This window comes from Bombina bombina, chromosome 4 (assembly GCF_027579735.1).
Source record: "Bombina bombina isolate aBomBom1 chromosome 4, aBomBom1.pri, whole genome shotgun sequence".
In the NCBI taxonomy this organism is placed as follows: Eukaryota; Metazoa; Chordata; class Amphibia; order Anura; family Bombinatoridae; genus Bombina; species Bombina bombina.
Window position 1 is genome coordinate 457814383 of NC_069502.1, and position 17191 is coordinate 457831573.

General features: G+C 38.0%; 1 protein-coding gene across 2 annotated transcripts in view; it reads right to left on the reverse strand.

Moving 5' to 3' along the window:
- CAPN10 (calpain 10) overlaps positions 1-17191 on the reverse strand; it is an 81114-nt gene that overhangs the window by 50412 nt on the left and 13511 nt on the right. For both annotated transcript variants that reach the window (XM_053710316.1, XM_053710317.1), the window contains exons 2-4: positions 9096-9226; positions 8167-8298; positions 7833-8029 (exon numbers count right to left, since the gene is read on the reverse strand). In XM_053710316.1, the coding sequence (XP_053566291.1) occupies positions 7833-8029; positions 8167-8298; positions 9096-9226 (460 nt within the window). The remainder of the gene's footprint in view (positions 1-7832; positions 8030-8166; positions 8299-9095; positions 9227-17191) is intronic.

The window sequence follows — 17191 nt, forward strand, 5'->3', positions numbered from 1 at the left end:
ATAACAGAGAACCCTTGAAAAGAATTCCCGCGAGGGAAACCATAAAATCAATAGGCGATACTCTCTTCACATCCCTCTGACAAACACTGTACTCTGAGAGGAATTGTGCTTCAGAATGCTTAGAAGTGCTTATCATAGAAGAAATCATAAAAATAAAGCACAAACTTACTTTACCACTTCCATAGGAGGCAAAGTTTGTAAAACTGAATTGTGGGTGTGGTGACGGGTGTATTTATAGGTATTTTAAGGTTTGGGAAACTTTGCCCCTCCTGGTAGGATTGTATATCCCATACGTCACTAGCTTATGTACTCTTACCAATTACATGAAAGAAATTTAGCTATTTTGCCCCTGTTACAGAGGAATAAGTTTCTGCCCTTATACTGTCCTCTCGCCTCACTACCTGTCCCCTCAACCCCATCCCCTCACAGCTACTCCCCTCCTTCTCTTCTACCCTTACCCCTATACTCACACACATCTTCAGCCTCTCCCTCAGCACTGGTATATTTCCCTCATCTCTTAAACATGCACTGGTCACACCTATCCTCAAAAAACCTTCTCTCGACCCTATCTCCCCATCCAACTACAGCCCTATTTCTCTACTCCCTCTTGCCTCAAAGCTTCTTGAAAAGCTAGTATATGCACATCTATCCCAATTCCTTACATTAAACTCCCTCCTTGACCCACTGTAATCTGGATTTCGCTCTCTTCACTCCACAGAGACAGCAATTGTTAAGGTTACCAACGACCTACTTACAGCAAAATCCAAAGGCCACTTCTCTCTGCTTATCCTCCTTGATCTGTCTGCAGCCTTTGATACTGTCGACCACCCTCTTTTAATCCAAACCCTCCAATTCTTCTGCATCTGCAACACAGCTCTCTTGTGGTTCTCTTCCTATCTGTCTAACCATACCTTTAGTGTAGTCTCTCTGGGGCATCCTCTGCCTTGTTACCACTTTCTGTTGCGGTACCGCAAGGCTCTGTCCTCGGCCCCCTTCTCTTCTCAATCTACACGTCATCATTAGGCTCCTTAATAAAGTCCCACTTGTTTCAATATCATTTGTATGCTGACGACACTCAAATCTACCTCTCTGTACCAGACCTATTTCCTTCCTTGCTAACCCGTGTCACTAACTGTCTCTCTCATATCTCATCTTGGATGCCCTCTTACTACCTTAAGCTAAATCTGTCCAAAACTGAGCTCCTTATTTCCCCCCCTTCTTCCAAAATCTCCACCCGCCTATTCTCTATAACGGTTGATACCTCCATCATTACCCCTACCCCACATGCCCAATATCTTGGGGTCACACTTGACTCAGATATTTATTTCACTCCTCACATTCAGTCCTTGACTAAAGCCTGCCGCTTCCACCTTAAAAACATCTCTAAAATTAGACATTTCCTTACACAAGACACAAATAAGATTTTAATCCACTCTCTCATTCTTTCCCATCTCGACTACTGCAACTCCATCCTCTCTGGTCTCCCTAGCTGCCGCCTAGCTCCTTTGCAATCCATGATGAAAGCCTCTGCCAGGCTCATCTTCCTTATACACAAATCTTCATCGCCTACACCACTCTGCCAATCCCTTCACTGGCTTCCTCTTGCCTCCAGGATTAAACACAACATTCTCACTCTGACATACAAAGCCCTCAACTGAAGAAGAAAAAAGAAGAAAAACCAATGGCACTACTTCTAGGTTAGGAGCAAGCTCTAGATCTCTTTATATGACGTGATCCGAAATATGTTCCAGATCAGTATATATCTAATAATAGAGTCAGCGGTGCTGTGTACTATATAGGAACTTAGAAAAGCGGATAGTGGTTAAAAAGATAACCACTGCAAAGAGTACACTTGTAGCACTCAAGAGCTAAATAAGTATAATAAATTATACTAAGGAATTCAATATGGCATATGAATGCGTTCAGAAATAGAACCAGTCTCTAAATATACATTAACCTAACTAAAATTAAATCTTAACGTTTATTGGTCAAACAGTGCTAAAATTTGCGGAAAACAACAAATAGTTAAAAACACAAACTGTAATTGGTGCTATTGTGTCGATTCGAAAGAATGGCAGGCTAATGGGACCAATAAGGGGGTCAATATATGAGAATCACCTCTGTTGAGGCTGAGAATAAAGTGATAATATCAGTATAATTCTATAAGGGTTGTATATACCTGACGTCAGTACTGATAAGTTATAAGTGTATAGGTAAACCGTAGTAACAGATGAATTAGTAAAAATGTGCGCTTCAGATAATCAGAGATATCAATGTCCTTTCAGGTGTAACCAAGGGTTAAGTAGTTTACAGAAGCTATTAGCTCAAACCATATGTTATTGAAATGTGGTTGAAGTGGAGAGTAACCAATAGGTTGTCTAACTCTATCACTTTAATTCCTGATTTTGGGGAGCTGTAAACAGTATACTCTAAATCAATTATAAATAGCTTTGTATAGAGTTTATATCGTTTATCTGGTTAATATTGCATCATAGATAAATTATAGTTTGGTAGATTTGAATTGTGCGCAACATCTGAATTAATGTATTTTGCAGTGGGTTCTGGTACCTTAATTTTAGTATTATTTAAAAACGCTATAATTGTGTTTATTATTTTAAGGTATATGTTAACCTAAGTTTGGGGTATCGTTCCCAGTGTTTAAATGCACAGTATTATTGGTAAAATTGTGTTGTTGTATGTGAATAGGTTTGGTTGGTTATTATAATTAATAGTATCCTCCAACTCTAGATAAGCACGCACTATTACTATATATCGTGGTCTGTATATCTTACCACATTTCTGTAATGGTAATGAAACCCTCTTTTGCTACATGTCATCATGGATTCTTATACAATGTTGTGGTTTTTTATGTGCTTATGTAGACAAGGGTTCGGTTGTGTACCGTAGCTTATTTGTTTATCATAGATACAAAGTTGCGGTTTATTATTTTTGCAGATAAGAGTTGGGTTATGTACCGTGGCTTATTTATTCACCACAGATTAAAATTAATGGTTCAACTTTCACACACGATCAGATACCGTATTTGTCCAATATTTAACGCTGTATGTTACGTAGTGTTTAGCAAACATTATTTATAAGTATATTGAATACAATGACATACATGCTCAATACTGAGCTAAATAATGCTTATGATTAATTATTTAGTTTAATTTATCGTAGCAAGCATCGATTCTAGCGATTTTGCAAACAGCGTTTAGATTCAGGCACACTAATTGTTTATGTAGCCTTTCATTTTGATACAATATGAAATGTTATATAAATTAACAGCATAAAGAGTTTTGTTTCGTGGCTTGTTGAAATACAACAGATTAATAGAGATTCCCAATCTTTTTTATACTCATGGTAGTTAGAGTTATCTGATAGTTCGTGACAACAATTAAATAGTGTTTGTACACTTTAAGATCTCAGTACTATGATCTTGTAATGTGTCGCTAATAAATTATTTATCAACACAAGATTAAATTGGTTTAGTTACCCTTATATTAGTAAAGCCTCAGGTGATCCCCTCTGTATAAGGTCATAGTATAAACCTGCCCCTATAGTTTACTCCTGTGGCAGGTTTATACTATGACCTTATACAGAGGGGATCACCTGAGGCTTTACTAATATAAGGGTAACTAAACCAATTTAATCTTGTGTTGGTAAATAATTTATTAGCGACACATTACAAGATCATAGTACTGAGATCTTAAAGTGTACAAACACTATTTAATTGTTGTCACGAACTATCAGATAACTCTAACTACCATGAGTATAAAAAAGATTGGGAATCTCTATTAATCTGTTGTATTTCAACAAGCCACGAAACAAAACTCTTTATGCTGTTAATTTATATAACATTTCATATTGTATCAAAATGAAAGGCTACATAAACAATTAGTGTGCCTGAATCTAAACGCTGTTTGCAAAATCACTAGAATCGATGCTTGCTACGATACATTAAACTAAATAATTAATCATAAGCATTATTTAGCTCAGCATTGAGCATGTATGTCATTGTATTCAATATACTTATAAATAATGTTTGCTAAACACTACGTAACATACAGCGTTAAATATTGGACAAATACGGTATCTGATCTGTGTGAAAGTTGAACCATTAATTTTAATCTGTGGTGAATAAATAAGCCACGGTACATAACCCAACTCTTATCTGCAAAAATAATAAACCGCAACTTTGTATCTATGATAAACAAATAAGCTACGGTACTAGGGTTGCCACCTTTTGCCCAGCCGATTCCTGGACACTTTGAATGTGGGCGTGGCTGGGGGTGTGGCGGGGGTGTGGCTGGGGGCGTGGCGGGGTGTGGCTTCACACGGCCTTAATAAAATATATTTTACAATTTTTGCTGCCTCTCAGTGTGTGTGTGAAGTGTCAGTGAGCTGTCTGTCAGTGTGAGTGAAGTGTCAGTGAGCTGCCTGTCAGTGTGTGTGAAGTGTCAGTGAGCTGCCTGTAAGTGTGAGTGAAGTGTCAGTGAGCTGTCTGTCAGTGTGAGTGAAGTGTCAGTGAGCTGCCTGTCAGTGTGTGTGAAGTGTCAGTGAGCTGCCTGTCAGTGTGTGTGTGAGAAGTGTCATTGAGCTGCCTGTCAGTGTGTGTGTGTGAAGTGTCAGTGAGCTGCCTGTCACTGTGTGTGTGAAGTGTCAGTGAGCTGCCTGTCAGTGTATGTGTGAAGTGTCAGTGAGCTGCCTGTCAGTGTGTGTGTGTGTGTGTGTGTGTGTGAAGTGTCAGTGAGCTGCCTGTCAGTATGTGTGTGTGTGTGTGAAGTGTCAATGAGCTGCCTATCAGTGTGTGTGAAGTGTCAGTGAGCTGCCTGTCAGTGTGTGTGTAAAGTGTCAGTGAGCTGCCTGTCAGCGTGTGTGTGAAGTGTCAGTGAGCTGCCTGTCAGCGTGTGTGTGAAGTGTCAGTGAGCTGCCTGTCAGTGTGAGTGAAGTGTCAGTGAGCTGCCTGTCAGTGTGTGTGTGAAGTGTCAGTGAGCTGCCTGTCAGTGTGTGTGTGAAGTGTCAGTGAGCTGCCTGTCAGTGTGTGTGAAGTGTCAGTGAGCTGCCTGTCAGTGTGAGTGAAGTGTCAGTGAGCTGCCTGTCAGTGTGAGTGAAGTGTCAGTGAGCTGCCTGTCAGTGTGAGTGAAGTGTCAGTGAGCTGCCTGTCAGTGTGTGTGAAGTGTCAGTGAGCTGCCTGTCTTTGTGTGTGAAGTGTCAGTGAGCTGCGCCTGTCAGTGTGTGTGAAGTGTCAGTGAGCTGCGCCTGTCAGTGTGTGTGTATGTGAGAGAAGTGTCAGTGAGCTGTCTGTCAGTGTGTTTGTGGGAGAAGTGTCAGTGAGCTGTCTGTTAATTCTAACTAGGCTTGCTTCAGGGAGATAATATACTTTACAATATCACAATTAGCTCCTTGAATGACAGAGAGCGCAGCCTGCAACACAATACGAAAGAATGTGATGCAGCATGTCCTGGCAGCCAAGGGGTTATCCCATCTTTTGAGGCCGAGTGCTGTAACTGTTACCTTAGTCTCCCTGTCAGCTGGCAGATGATCCGAGTCCTCCTCCATGTTAGCAGCACAAGTTAGTAAAACCCACGGGCATCGGTCACGGCGCGGCTCTGGTATTTAGAAAGTGTTGAAGCGGGAAAAAACTAACTAGCAGAAGTCTCTGGCGAGCAGTAACTATGTCACCTAATGCGACTCCAGTCTCCAGTAGTTTGGTATCCGCCGCCATTTTTGCTAAGGGCAAACTGTGTGACGTGCATGTAGCTGTGACTCTGTGAGAGTGTGAGTCTAGTGACGTCCCTAGTTTCCCTCACATTGCCCTGCCGGCCCAGCCACCAAAGTTTTTTTTTAAAAAAATCAACAGTGTTGTGTGTGAGTGACAGGGGAGCTGGGCAGGCCGGGGCATTGGAGCCTAGTTCCGGGACACGGGACATACAGTCCCAGACCGGGACTGTCCCGGTGATACCGGGGCAGGTGGCAACCCTATACGGTACACAACCGAACCCTTGTCTACATAAGCACATAAAAAACCACAACATTGTATAAGAATCCATGATGACATGTAGCAATAGAGGGTTTGATTACCATTACAGAAATGTGGTAAGATATACAGACCACGATATATAGTAATAGTGCGTGCTTATCTAGAGTTGGAGGATACTATTAATTATAATAATTACCAACCAAACCTATTCACATACAACAACACAATTTTACCAATAATACTGTGCATTTAAACACTGGGAACGGTACCCCAAACTTAGGTTAACATATACCTTAAAATAATAAACACAATTATAGTGTTTTTAAATAATACTAAAATTAAGGTACCAAAACCCACTGCAAAATACATTAATTCAGATGTTGCGCACAATTCAAATCTACCAAACTATAATTTATCTATCATGCAATATTAACCAGATAATTGATATAAACTCTATACAAAGCTATTTATAATTGATTTAGAGTATACTGTTTACAGCTCCCCAAAATCAGGAATTAAAGTGATAGAGTTAGACAACCTATTGGTTACTCTCCACTTCAACCACATTTCAATAACATATGGTTTGAGCTAATAGCTTCTGTAAACTACTTAACCCTTGGTTACACCTGAAAGGACATTGATATCTCTGATTATCTGAAGCGCACATTTTTACTAATTCATCTGTTACTACGGTTTACCTATACACTTATAACTTATCAGTACTGACGTCAGGTATATACAACCCTTATAGAATTATACTGATATTATCACTTTATTCTCAGCCTCAACAGAGGTGATTCTCATATATTGACCCCCTTATTGGTCCCATTAGCCTGCCATTCTTTCGAATCGACACAATAGCACCAATTACAGTTTGTGTTTTTAACTATTTGTTGTTTTCCGCAAATTTTAGCACTGTTTGACCAATAAACGTTAAGTTTTAATTTTAGTTAGGTTAATGTATATTTAGAGACTGGTGCTATTTCTGTACGCATTCATATGCCATATTGAATTCCTTAGTATAATTTATTATACTTATTTAGCTCTTGAGTGCTACAAGTGTACTCTTTGCAGTGGTTATCTTTTTAACCACTATCCGCTTTTCTAAAGCCCTCAACTGCACTGCGCCCCCCTACATCTCAGACCTTGTGTCTAGATACTCTCCCTCCCGTCCCCTTTGCTCCGCTCATGATCTCCTACTCTTCTCCATTCTTGTTATCTCCTCACATTCCTGTTTACAAGACTTCTCCAGTCTGGCTCCCATCTTATGGAACTCTCTGCCTCGCTTCACAAGACTCTCCCCTGGTTTTGAAAGCTTCAAGCGCTCCGTAAAGACTCTACTATTCAGGGATGCATACAACCTACACTAACCTTCCTATCTCCACTGCTATCCCCTTGAACCCCTTAGCCTGTAAGCCTATGAGCCCAGTAGTGTTTGTAGTTCACCTTCATAAGAGCCGACTACAACAGTGCAACTCTCGGCAGGGCCCTCTACCCATTTGATCCCTGTAAATGTTATCTTGTATACTGTGTATGTTTATAGCGCTGCGGAATCTGTTGGTGCACTACAAATACCTGATAATAATAATAATAATTTGTATGCTAGTAATACTTCAAACAGCCTAAGCACAAATGCAGCCATTTTTAATGTAGCATAAGTTTGTTATACCCTTATTTATTGCTATTGTTTTTTTAATAGTCTATAAACCAATTATGTGTTAATATTCCACTCAATGCAATTTTACAGTAAAACAAATAAAACTACATCACTTTCTCCTGTCACACATCACATCCTGTGCTTTGCCCCTGCACACATTTCCTAGGCTGTCTATTATTCTTATGCACATACTTGGCATATGCTTTCTCCAATAATGGCAACCAGAAGGCATTTTTATCTTGGCAGGTAGAGAAACAGAGCTTATTTCCCAGGCATGGCAGGCAATCATCAATGGTCACATCCACCCAGCGGCCAAAGTGCCAGAATCGGCAAGTGAAACGGCCCTGGTATCCGCAATCTGTCCAAGTGCACTGGCCTGGTGGAAACACCTGAAAGGGAAAGTAAGATTAATAGAAGGGGAGGAGGAGAGAAGCTAAATGGTTAACAGAATCTGTCTAGGAATAAATGTTTTAATTAGACCAGTCATGGTAGGACAAAAGAAAGTAATATGTTAATGTCTTATTACCTTGCTGAGAAGTGGGTCATGCCTTTGCAGTGCGGAGCAAGCACATACGAACCAGCAGTCTCCTAGAATCCCCTGCTTTCCTAAACCATCTCTCCCATTTTCTGGAAATAAACGAGGGGAGGTGCAAATTTCCTAACAGAAGGAAAACATTTGTGTAATTTTCCAGCTGTATCTCTTGATGGAGTATGTAATAACTCTATGGGATGTTAGGTTCATTAACATTCATTTATATATTATCCCTACTATGCAGAAGACAACAGGGGAGCCGTCATTACTGAGGCATGGCCTCAAATCCAACTTCCCGTCTGCTGCTCTAGCTCTTTCATGCCCTCCTTTCCTAGTGCTAAATGAAGGAACATACTGTGCATAGTTAAGTGTTGTAGAAGCAGAGAGAGCAGAAGATGAGGGTCTGTAGGTAGCATGTACCTGCTTAAGAGATAATGATTGGGCATAAAACTAACATTCAATAGGTGTTTGTAACAGTATTATTATTAAAAGATGATGACTGGACATATTGCTGTAATTTAATTAAAGACCTCAAAGAGAGAAAATATATAAATGAAAAACTCCAACATGATATGTTAAGCCCAGCAAATTTTAAAGTCTAGAACAGGGGATTACAACCTGCTTGGTAGGTGATTTAAAAAAAAAATCTACACAAATATTATGTTTGTAACAAATTAGCAATTAATTACCAAAATAATCACCACAAACATACAGATACATAGTGGACCATGAATAAAGATATAAGGAATAAGCCATTTTCATACAACAGGAGCAAATCTGTTGCAAATGGGATCAATTGATTAGTGGAGTTAGGAACCTGATTACAAAAATGGAGGGTCTCACTTTGAACCCATGCATTAGGTTGCAAACCCTGATTGTGAATCATCCCTGGCTAGACTCAATGTTGCCTGGTATACTCTCACTTGTGGTCTTTTCCATGTAATGCGGTCACTCAGAGAAGACAATGGAGTTCTTCCTCCGCAAACTAGAGAAGACAGATTAGCTGGGAATTCCGAGTCAACAAACAGCTGGCTAGAGGAAGCTTGCATGTCACCTAGAAAAGAACAAAGGAAAAAATAAAATAAATAAGCAAAACATGGAAAATAAACAACATTACCAGAACAAAATATATATAAAAAGGTACAATGTTTTACTTCACAACAACATCCATTACACTAACAGCATTTACCCAGAAGTGGAAAATAAGAAAATATACTGCACTATTAAAATATTGTTTTGCACATTAATAATTATTAATTTTATTATTTTCATTGACCATCTGATATAGATGCACGACATCTGATAAAGATGAGTACATTTATGATCAGCAAATGATACAGAGCCGAAATACTACTGAATCTATTTTCAATTACCTAAACGTTTGAAAAAAATATCTGTTCAACTCACCTTCTCATTACATATTAATGTGTAGAACATACATAACATTCTCTTATTTAATAAAGAAATTGCATACTTAGTGTTGATCAGAAAATCCTAATATAGTTGCTAAAGATGTTCAGAAGTCGAACTTCCGGCTGGAGGCGGGGCAGACAGGTAGCTGCAGGTAGCTGTTGCTACGGCTCGCATCTCTAATGGGAGATCTTGTTCACCTGCCAGCCGTTTGCAGCACCCTTGGCCGCCTGAGGCCCGGGTATTAGGATTGTTGGTCCTGCAAAGGAAGTTTCTGAATACAGCCGAATTGTGCATGTTGGCTAGTGCACGGCATACCAACAGATGCCTGGTCTGTTAATTACCTAGTTTTACTTGGCGAATGCTGAACTATTAAGTGGCTATATCGGCCCTGGAGAGCTGAACTCACATTGGTCCCGCCAGTATAACGAAAGTACGGCGTGGGTACAGAAGACACCTGTTTGTTGGTGCTCACCTGGAGATCGAGGAGAGGTTATCTCGTATACCTTAAAGAATAAGCTGGGTAGTTTACCCGTGGAAGCCGAGTAGCTGATTCGTGATTCCTGCTGCTGGAAAGGCTCCATACCGGTGGATTAACTGGTCAACAACCGGACAAAGCCTGAGAGGAACGCCCCCCTATTATCGGGGGTCTGACTGTTTTGTACAGCGGCTGTCTTATATACCTGAAGAAGCAAGCCGGGTAGCTGGTCTGTGAATGTTGGGCAGCTGTCCTACGATTTCCGCAGGTGAAAATGTTCACTAGCAGTGGAACATTTGATGGACAACCGGTCAAAGTTTGAGAGGAACGCCCACTACTATCGGGGATTTTGCTGTCTTGTCTAGCTGGTCTGGTCCTGCTGCACAGGCTTGCAAGTGTAAGCCGTGCAGAAACGCAAATAAGCACTGTTTTTGTGGACCGGATCATTTCCACTAATGTCCCATTGGTCGAAACAGGGGTAGGCAGCCTCTCTGGATTCATTTACATAGGCAGAGCGCAACGATCGATGATCAGGTTTCCTACAATATCATTGGATCCAGAATTGGTCAGACCGTAATCCCAGGAATCTATATAACATCACCAGTCGGGTGATTTCTGGTACTTTTCCTTTTCAAGCTATGAATTACCTATGTTCATATAATTAATACCAGGAAGGCGATGGGCTCAATTTAATATCTACGGCCCAGACTACAAGGGGGGGGGGGGGTCTCCACGCTAAAGTGGATATATCAGCCACAATTGGGGAATTTCGTATGACTTGTTTATGTGAACTTGACATTTAATATATAATTTTTTCTCTCCGCTAAGACAAGCTTAAATACTGTTACTATATTTCGTTGCTGAAATTTTTAATAGTAACTTAGATATAAAAGGCTTCTAAGTAGCGACCAAGGTTTTGATTATAATAAGAGATACTCTAATTGTTACGTTTACTTAAAAGATATTCTATCAATTATTAATAAAAAAAATTCCCCTCTAAAGCCTTCAACCACATGCAAAATATTAAGGGCACTTAGAAGTTCCTTAAAGTGGCGTCTGTAATACCTGTTACTTGATTATTTAGCCTATTGTAGCTACCTTATATGAACAGCTTTATTTAGCCTATTTTTAAATTGTTTGTACCGGGGCTTTTCTAAATGTGGCAGCTAGTAAATTATGATCACAACTTACAATTCAGTTAATATTTTTTTTCTCTATCTACTGCCCTAGAAGTTTAAAATCTCTCATTAGGGTTTGTTCGTGAATTAATAATTCCACTCTATTTTTCCATTGGTATAGATAATTTAATTAACAACACACAGGATTATCAAGAATTAAACTATGAATTACCAAGGAGTTTAAAGCTATACTTCAGGTGATGTGATGTTAAAAAATTTAAATTACTAAAAAACTTTCTTCCCTTATAAATTGAATACATTGTTTGCACATTTCCCTGGCTATTTGTGGGCGATCCCTAATGTGCTGCTTGTATTAATTTAATAATATCTATATATATATATCCCTGGTTAAGTGTGGATGAGCCTTAAATGCTGTTTCTATTAACTTAATAATATCTATATAGGTCTTAGCTTTATTTGTTATAAGTATATGAGAATTCCTGTTATAGGTTGTTTTAATCACTTGTGTTAGTATATATACACTTATTATATGAGGTTGAGAATAGAGTATCTGACCTAGAAGATCAATATAATACACATGAATCTTTAGTAGCGTCACATAGTAAATCCATTGCGATACTGCAAACAAAAATTGAGGATCTTGAGGATCGCTCAAGACGTAATAATTTAAAAATTATAGGGTTACCAGAATTACCTGAATTTCAAGATTTGATTACCTTTGTTACTATTACCCTTCCACAGGTACTCCAGATACCTCCGCCAACTACTCCATTTCTGGTGGAACGGGTACACAGAATTGGGTACCGTAGAGAAAATCAGGGAAATGTGAAACCAAGATCGGTTATATTTAAATTTTTCAATTTCCAAGACAAATTAATATATCTTAAATACTATAGGAAATTGAAGACCTTGTCAGTAGGTACACACAAACTACTAATTTTTCAAGATTTCTCTACTGAAACTTTAACCATGAGAAGGGAAATGTCTCCTTACTATGGCCGATTACTGAATGCTAACTATGACATAAAATTGATCTACCCCGCCAAATTGATAGTGTTAAAAGATGGTACCTCTCATACCTTAAATAATCCTGTAGAAGCAGAAATATTTTGAAGAGAAGTGGGCATAGAATAGACTAACATGTGTTGCCAAGTCTCTATGTACATCTTTATAGGCATGGGTTGGGGAATGCATAATGCTATGTTAATTTATTTATTTTTTGCCCCCTCTCCCTCTATCTCCTTTTTCCAGTGGTATTCCTCTTATATTATATCCCTTCCTACCCACTGATATTAGATGTCATCTCCAACATATTTAAATTAAGCTGGTGGATCCAAGTCTTAACTTTATCTCATGGAATGTAGGAGGAATAACCTCCCCAATTAAAAGGAAATCAATAATAAAATACCTTGGGAAACTTAAATCCAATATTGTCATGCTTCAAGAGTTACATCTTAAAGCCCCAGAAATTGTTAAATTAAAAACAAATTGAGTAGGTGAGGTTATCGCCACCCCACAAGATAGTAGGAAAAGGGGAGTAGCGATTTTATTGCACAAAATTGTAGTATATCAAATAGTTAATAAAGAACTGGATCCTAATGGGCGATTCTTAATTATAGAAATCATTATTAATAAATTTAAATACATACTATGCAATATATATGGCCCTAATCAAGTTGATCGAGAATTTTGGAGCAATCTGACAATGAAATTACATAGATACATAGGCTCAAATCTGATAATAGCCGGAGATTTTAATCTATTAGCCGATCCCAGTCTAGATAACTCAAGTGTAAAGGATATAAAATGTAGAGATAGGAAAGTTCGAATTTTCCAAAAATTTTGTTCACAATTAGGACTTATCGATATTTGGAGGGTCCAAAATCCCGACCTACGTACATTTACTTGTTTATCGAAAGCACATCAATCATTATCCAGAATTGATTATTTCTGTATCTCTGATTCCTTGCTGAATTGGGATTGGTTGGCTAAAATTGAAGACATTACAATATCTGACCATGCCGCTATATCATTGAACTGTCAGTCAGGTATGAAGGGTATTACTAATAACATATTTCCCCAAATATTTAAGCAACAATATTAATTTTCAAAACTGGATGGGTAACAAATGGTTGGAATTTTACAATAACAATAAAAATTACCTTGGGAAAGTAGAGTTTTGGAAGGCGTCCAAAGCAGTAATACAAGGTGAAATAAAATCTTATATAATTCAGCAGAAGAAAAAATCCAGTCGCACTGAAGTGCAGCTAGCCAACCAAGTCAAAAATGCTTACAGAGCATATATAGATAATCCCACTAAAGTTAGATGGGATATATATGTGAAGGTGAAAACAACTCGAGATATCTATTTAAAACAGAAAAGTACTCAAGAAACATTCAGATTAAAAGCTCTTTGTGGAGGATTTGTGGGAAGATCTGCTAAATTTCTCGCAGAATCACTAAACCTAGCTCTAGGAATGTTATTTCGGCCATTAAAAAAGGTACAAAAAAATTTACTAGTCAGCTGGATATTGAAAAAGTATTTTTTTGATTTTTTTTAATGATCTATATAAAGCAGAACCCCATAATACTACTATTCAAAAAGAATTCTGGGATAGGATCGATGTCCCTAAGTTGTTGCCAGAAATAATTTCAATTATTAATTCCCATATTACAGACGAGGACATTGTAAATGCTATTAAAATGGCTAAACTAAATAAAGCCGCTGGGCCAGAAGCCCTCCCATTAGAATTCTACCGAATTCTACAAACACAGATAACTCTGATCTTAAATAAGCTATTTAACTCTTATTTTTCTGGGAATCTTGAATGTTCACCCTATTTTGCGGCGGCGAATATCTCATTAATTTTAAAAAAGGATAAAGATCCTGAATGTCCTAGTTCCTATAGGCCAATTTCGGTTCTCAATACCGACTATAAGCTATTAACAGCTATTTTAGCCAATCGCCTTAAACCACACATAGGGGACATAATACATGAAAACCAATCGGGATTCATGCCAGGCCGGAATCCGGCTAGGAACATAAGGAAACTCCTAGTATTGTTAGAGTATGTATGGAATAAACATAGGGCCCACAGATCTCCTGTAACATCTGATGAAGCTATCCTAACGGTTGATGCCGAGAAGGCTTTTGATAGGATAAGCTGGGACCATATGTTTTTTTCTCTGGAACAATTCAGTTTGGTTGGACATTTTCATAATTGTATTTGTGCTATTTATAGTAGACTGTCATCAACCATTATTATCAATAACACGATCTCTCAACGGTTTGTATTGCAAAGAGGGACACGTCAAGGGTGCCCTCTTTTGCCGTTACTATTTAATATTTGCTTAGAACCTTTAGCTATACTGCTTCACCAGGAATTAGAGGGTATTTTAGTAGCAGACAATTAATTAGTTTTGCTACTTTATGCAGATGACCTCCTGTTATTCTTGTCTAACATTCAAGTTACGTTACCAAAATTACAGAATATAATTGGGCAGTTTGGAAAAATATCAGGCTACAAAATTAGTATACTTAAATCCAAATTGATGTGGCTACACAGAAGCTCCATAACTAGAATTAAACACTCTTTTTTGGAGGCAGATCAAATTGCATGTTTAGGGCTTAGGCTTTCTAAAAATCCGAACGAATGGTATAATTTGAACTATACGCAATGTAGAAAAAAGAAGATTGGGTCTCCCTACCTATTTCTTTGTCAGCACGCGTTTTCTTAATTAAGACTATTCTTTTTCCCAAAATATTCTACATTTTTCAAAACATACCGCTTCCTATTCAGAAGGCGGATGTGTACAAATATAACAAAGCCTGCTCTAGATTCTTATGGAAGGGAGCCAAACCCCGGATTGTGTTACAACGGCTTATGAATTCAAAATTGTCAGCCGGTCTTGCGCTCCCAAATATACAAACGTATAATTTAGTTGCTTTGGCAAGATTTGCCATAGATTGGATAACAGAGAAAGAACAACTTACTTCAATTATATGGGAATCCAAACTTGTGGCCCCTTTTTATCTAAAGGCGATACTACACTGTCCCTTAACATCATTGCCATCAAACATTTTGTATGCCAGTATGTTTAAGAACGTCATAATGGCTTGGCAAAAGCTGTGTTCAGAACTAGGTCATTCTCCTTATGTCTCGCAATAACTCCCTATTTGTGGTAACCCTGATTTTGGTCCAGGGCGTACAAATATGATCTTTAAAATGTGGGCTCTTAAAGGCCTAAACTGGATTTACCAAATAAGGTGGTCAGATGGTCAACCTATAACCTATGCAGAATTGGTTAACAAATTTGGTCTTTCTCCTCGTGAATTTTATGCCTACCTTCAGGTAAGGCATTTTTTATTTGAATTACTACAAAAGTATGGCTCAGATTGGACTTTGGGAGAACTGCATAATAGGATATCTAGATACGCAGCTGGTGTCTATGCAATTTTTCCCTTATACCTATTATTAAATCAAAAAACATCTTGTATACAGGTCAATGGTATTGTGGCAAAATGGTCAAATAAATTACCTGATATTAATGATCAGATTATAATAGATAGCTTTAATATAATGGCACAATAATGGGTACCAACATCTTGGCATGAGTCGCAGATAAAGATTAGTTTATGTGTTATTTTACACCAGCTATCTTGTCAAAATGGTATAAAACCCCACTGTTCTGCCCTAGATGTAGGTCAACACAGGCAGATTTAATGCATTGTTTCTGGGAATGCCCAAAAAAATTTCAGTTTTGGCAAAAAATTACTTTTTGGATGAATAATGTTCTATACTTAGATTATTATTTTAAAACAATTGAAAAAACAATTCTAGCGAAATTCTACAGAACCATGAAAAATGTCAAGCTTATAAATACCATTATATTAACTGGTCGGAACCTTATCCTTAAAAACTGGAAAGCTAGGACATCTCCTAAAATTTCTCATTTTAAAAATGCGTTGATCACTCAATTTATGGTAGAACAGTTAAACTTGACATATCCTCAGGAGGAATATTTACCTTCATTCTTTAAGAAATGGGAAGTCTTTATTTTGTCATTACCAATTGCATCCCAAAGAAGCTTGATTAAACCATTACTTAATTCGACCTTTGTACAAACCAACCTATATGCTGGCCATTTTCCTCAAGGTTGGTTAGAGTGATTGAGTGAAGGGGAGGGGGATCCTGGTGGAATGGGAAGGACAGGGGGAGAGGGACAGGACGGATTGTTTTTGACTTTTTTTTTTCTCTTGCCGTTGTTGTTGTTATTGCAATGTATTGTCTTGTCTGTTTTTGTGTCAATAATGATTTAATCCAATAATATGATTACAGAAGAAGTAATTAACCAAGTGTTATAAAGTATAATACTGTGCTATGAGGTTAAGTGGATAGGACATTTAATTTATTTATTTTTTTGCCAGGTTGTGTATTATCATGCATTTGACGTTTTTTAGACTTTTTTTTTTTTTTTTTTTTGTATAAATATGTCTAGTAGTTTTTGGCAATTTGAAAATTTTGAATTATTTTTTTTTCTGGTGTAATGTATTGTTGATTACAAATAAAAAAAAAAAAAGATGTTCAGAAGTAGTTAACTGAAATTACTAGTAAACATCATATAACAAGAAGTCACGAAAATATAGACTGTTGATTGCTAGGGATCTTTTCTAACTCAGTGGATGTCTTACAATGGGCCTCTGACTTTGCTTGAAGTAACGATCCTGTGCTTTATTGTATCATTGTATATTGACACATACACTCACCGGCCACTTTATTAGGTACACCTTGCTAGTACCGGGTTGGACCCCCCTTTTGCCTTCAGAGCTGCCTTAATTCTTTGTGGAATAGATTTAACAAGGAGTCAGAAACATTCCTCAGACATTTTGGTCCATTTTGACATGATAGCATCACAAAGTTGCTGCAGATTTGTCGGCTGCACATCCATGATGTGAATCTCCCATTCCACCAAATCCCAAAGGTGCTCTATT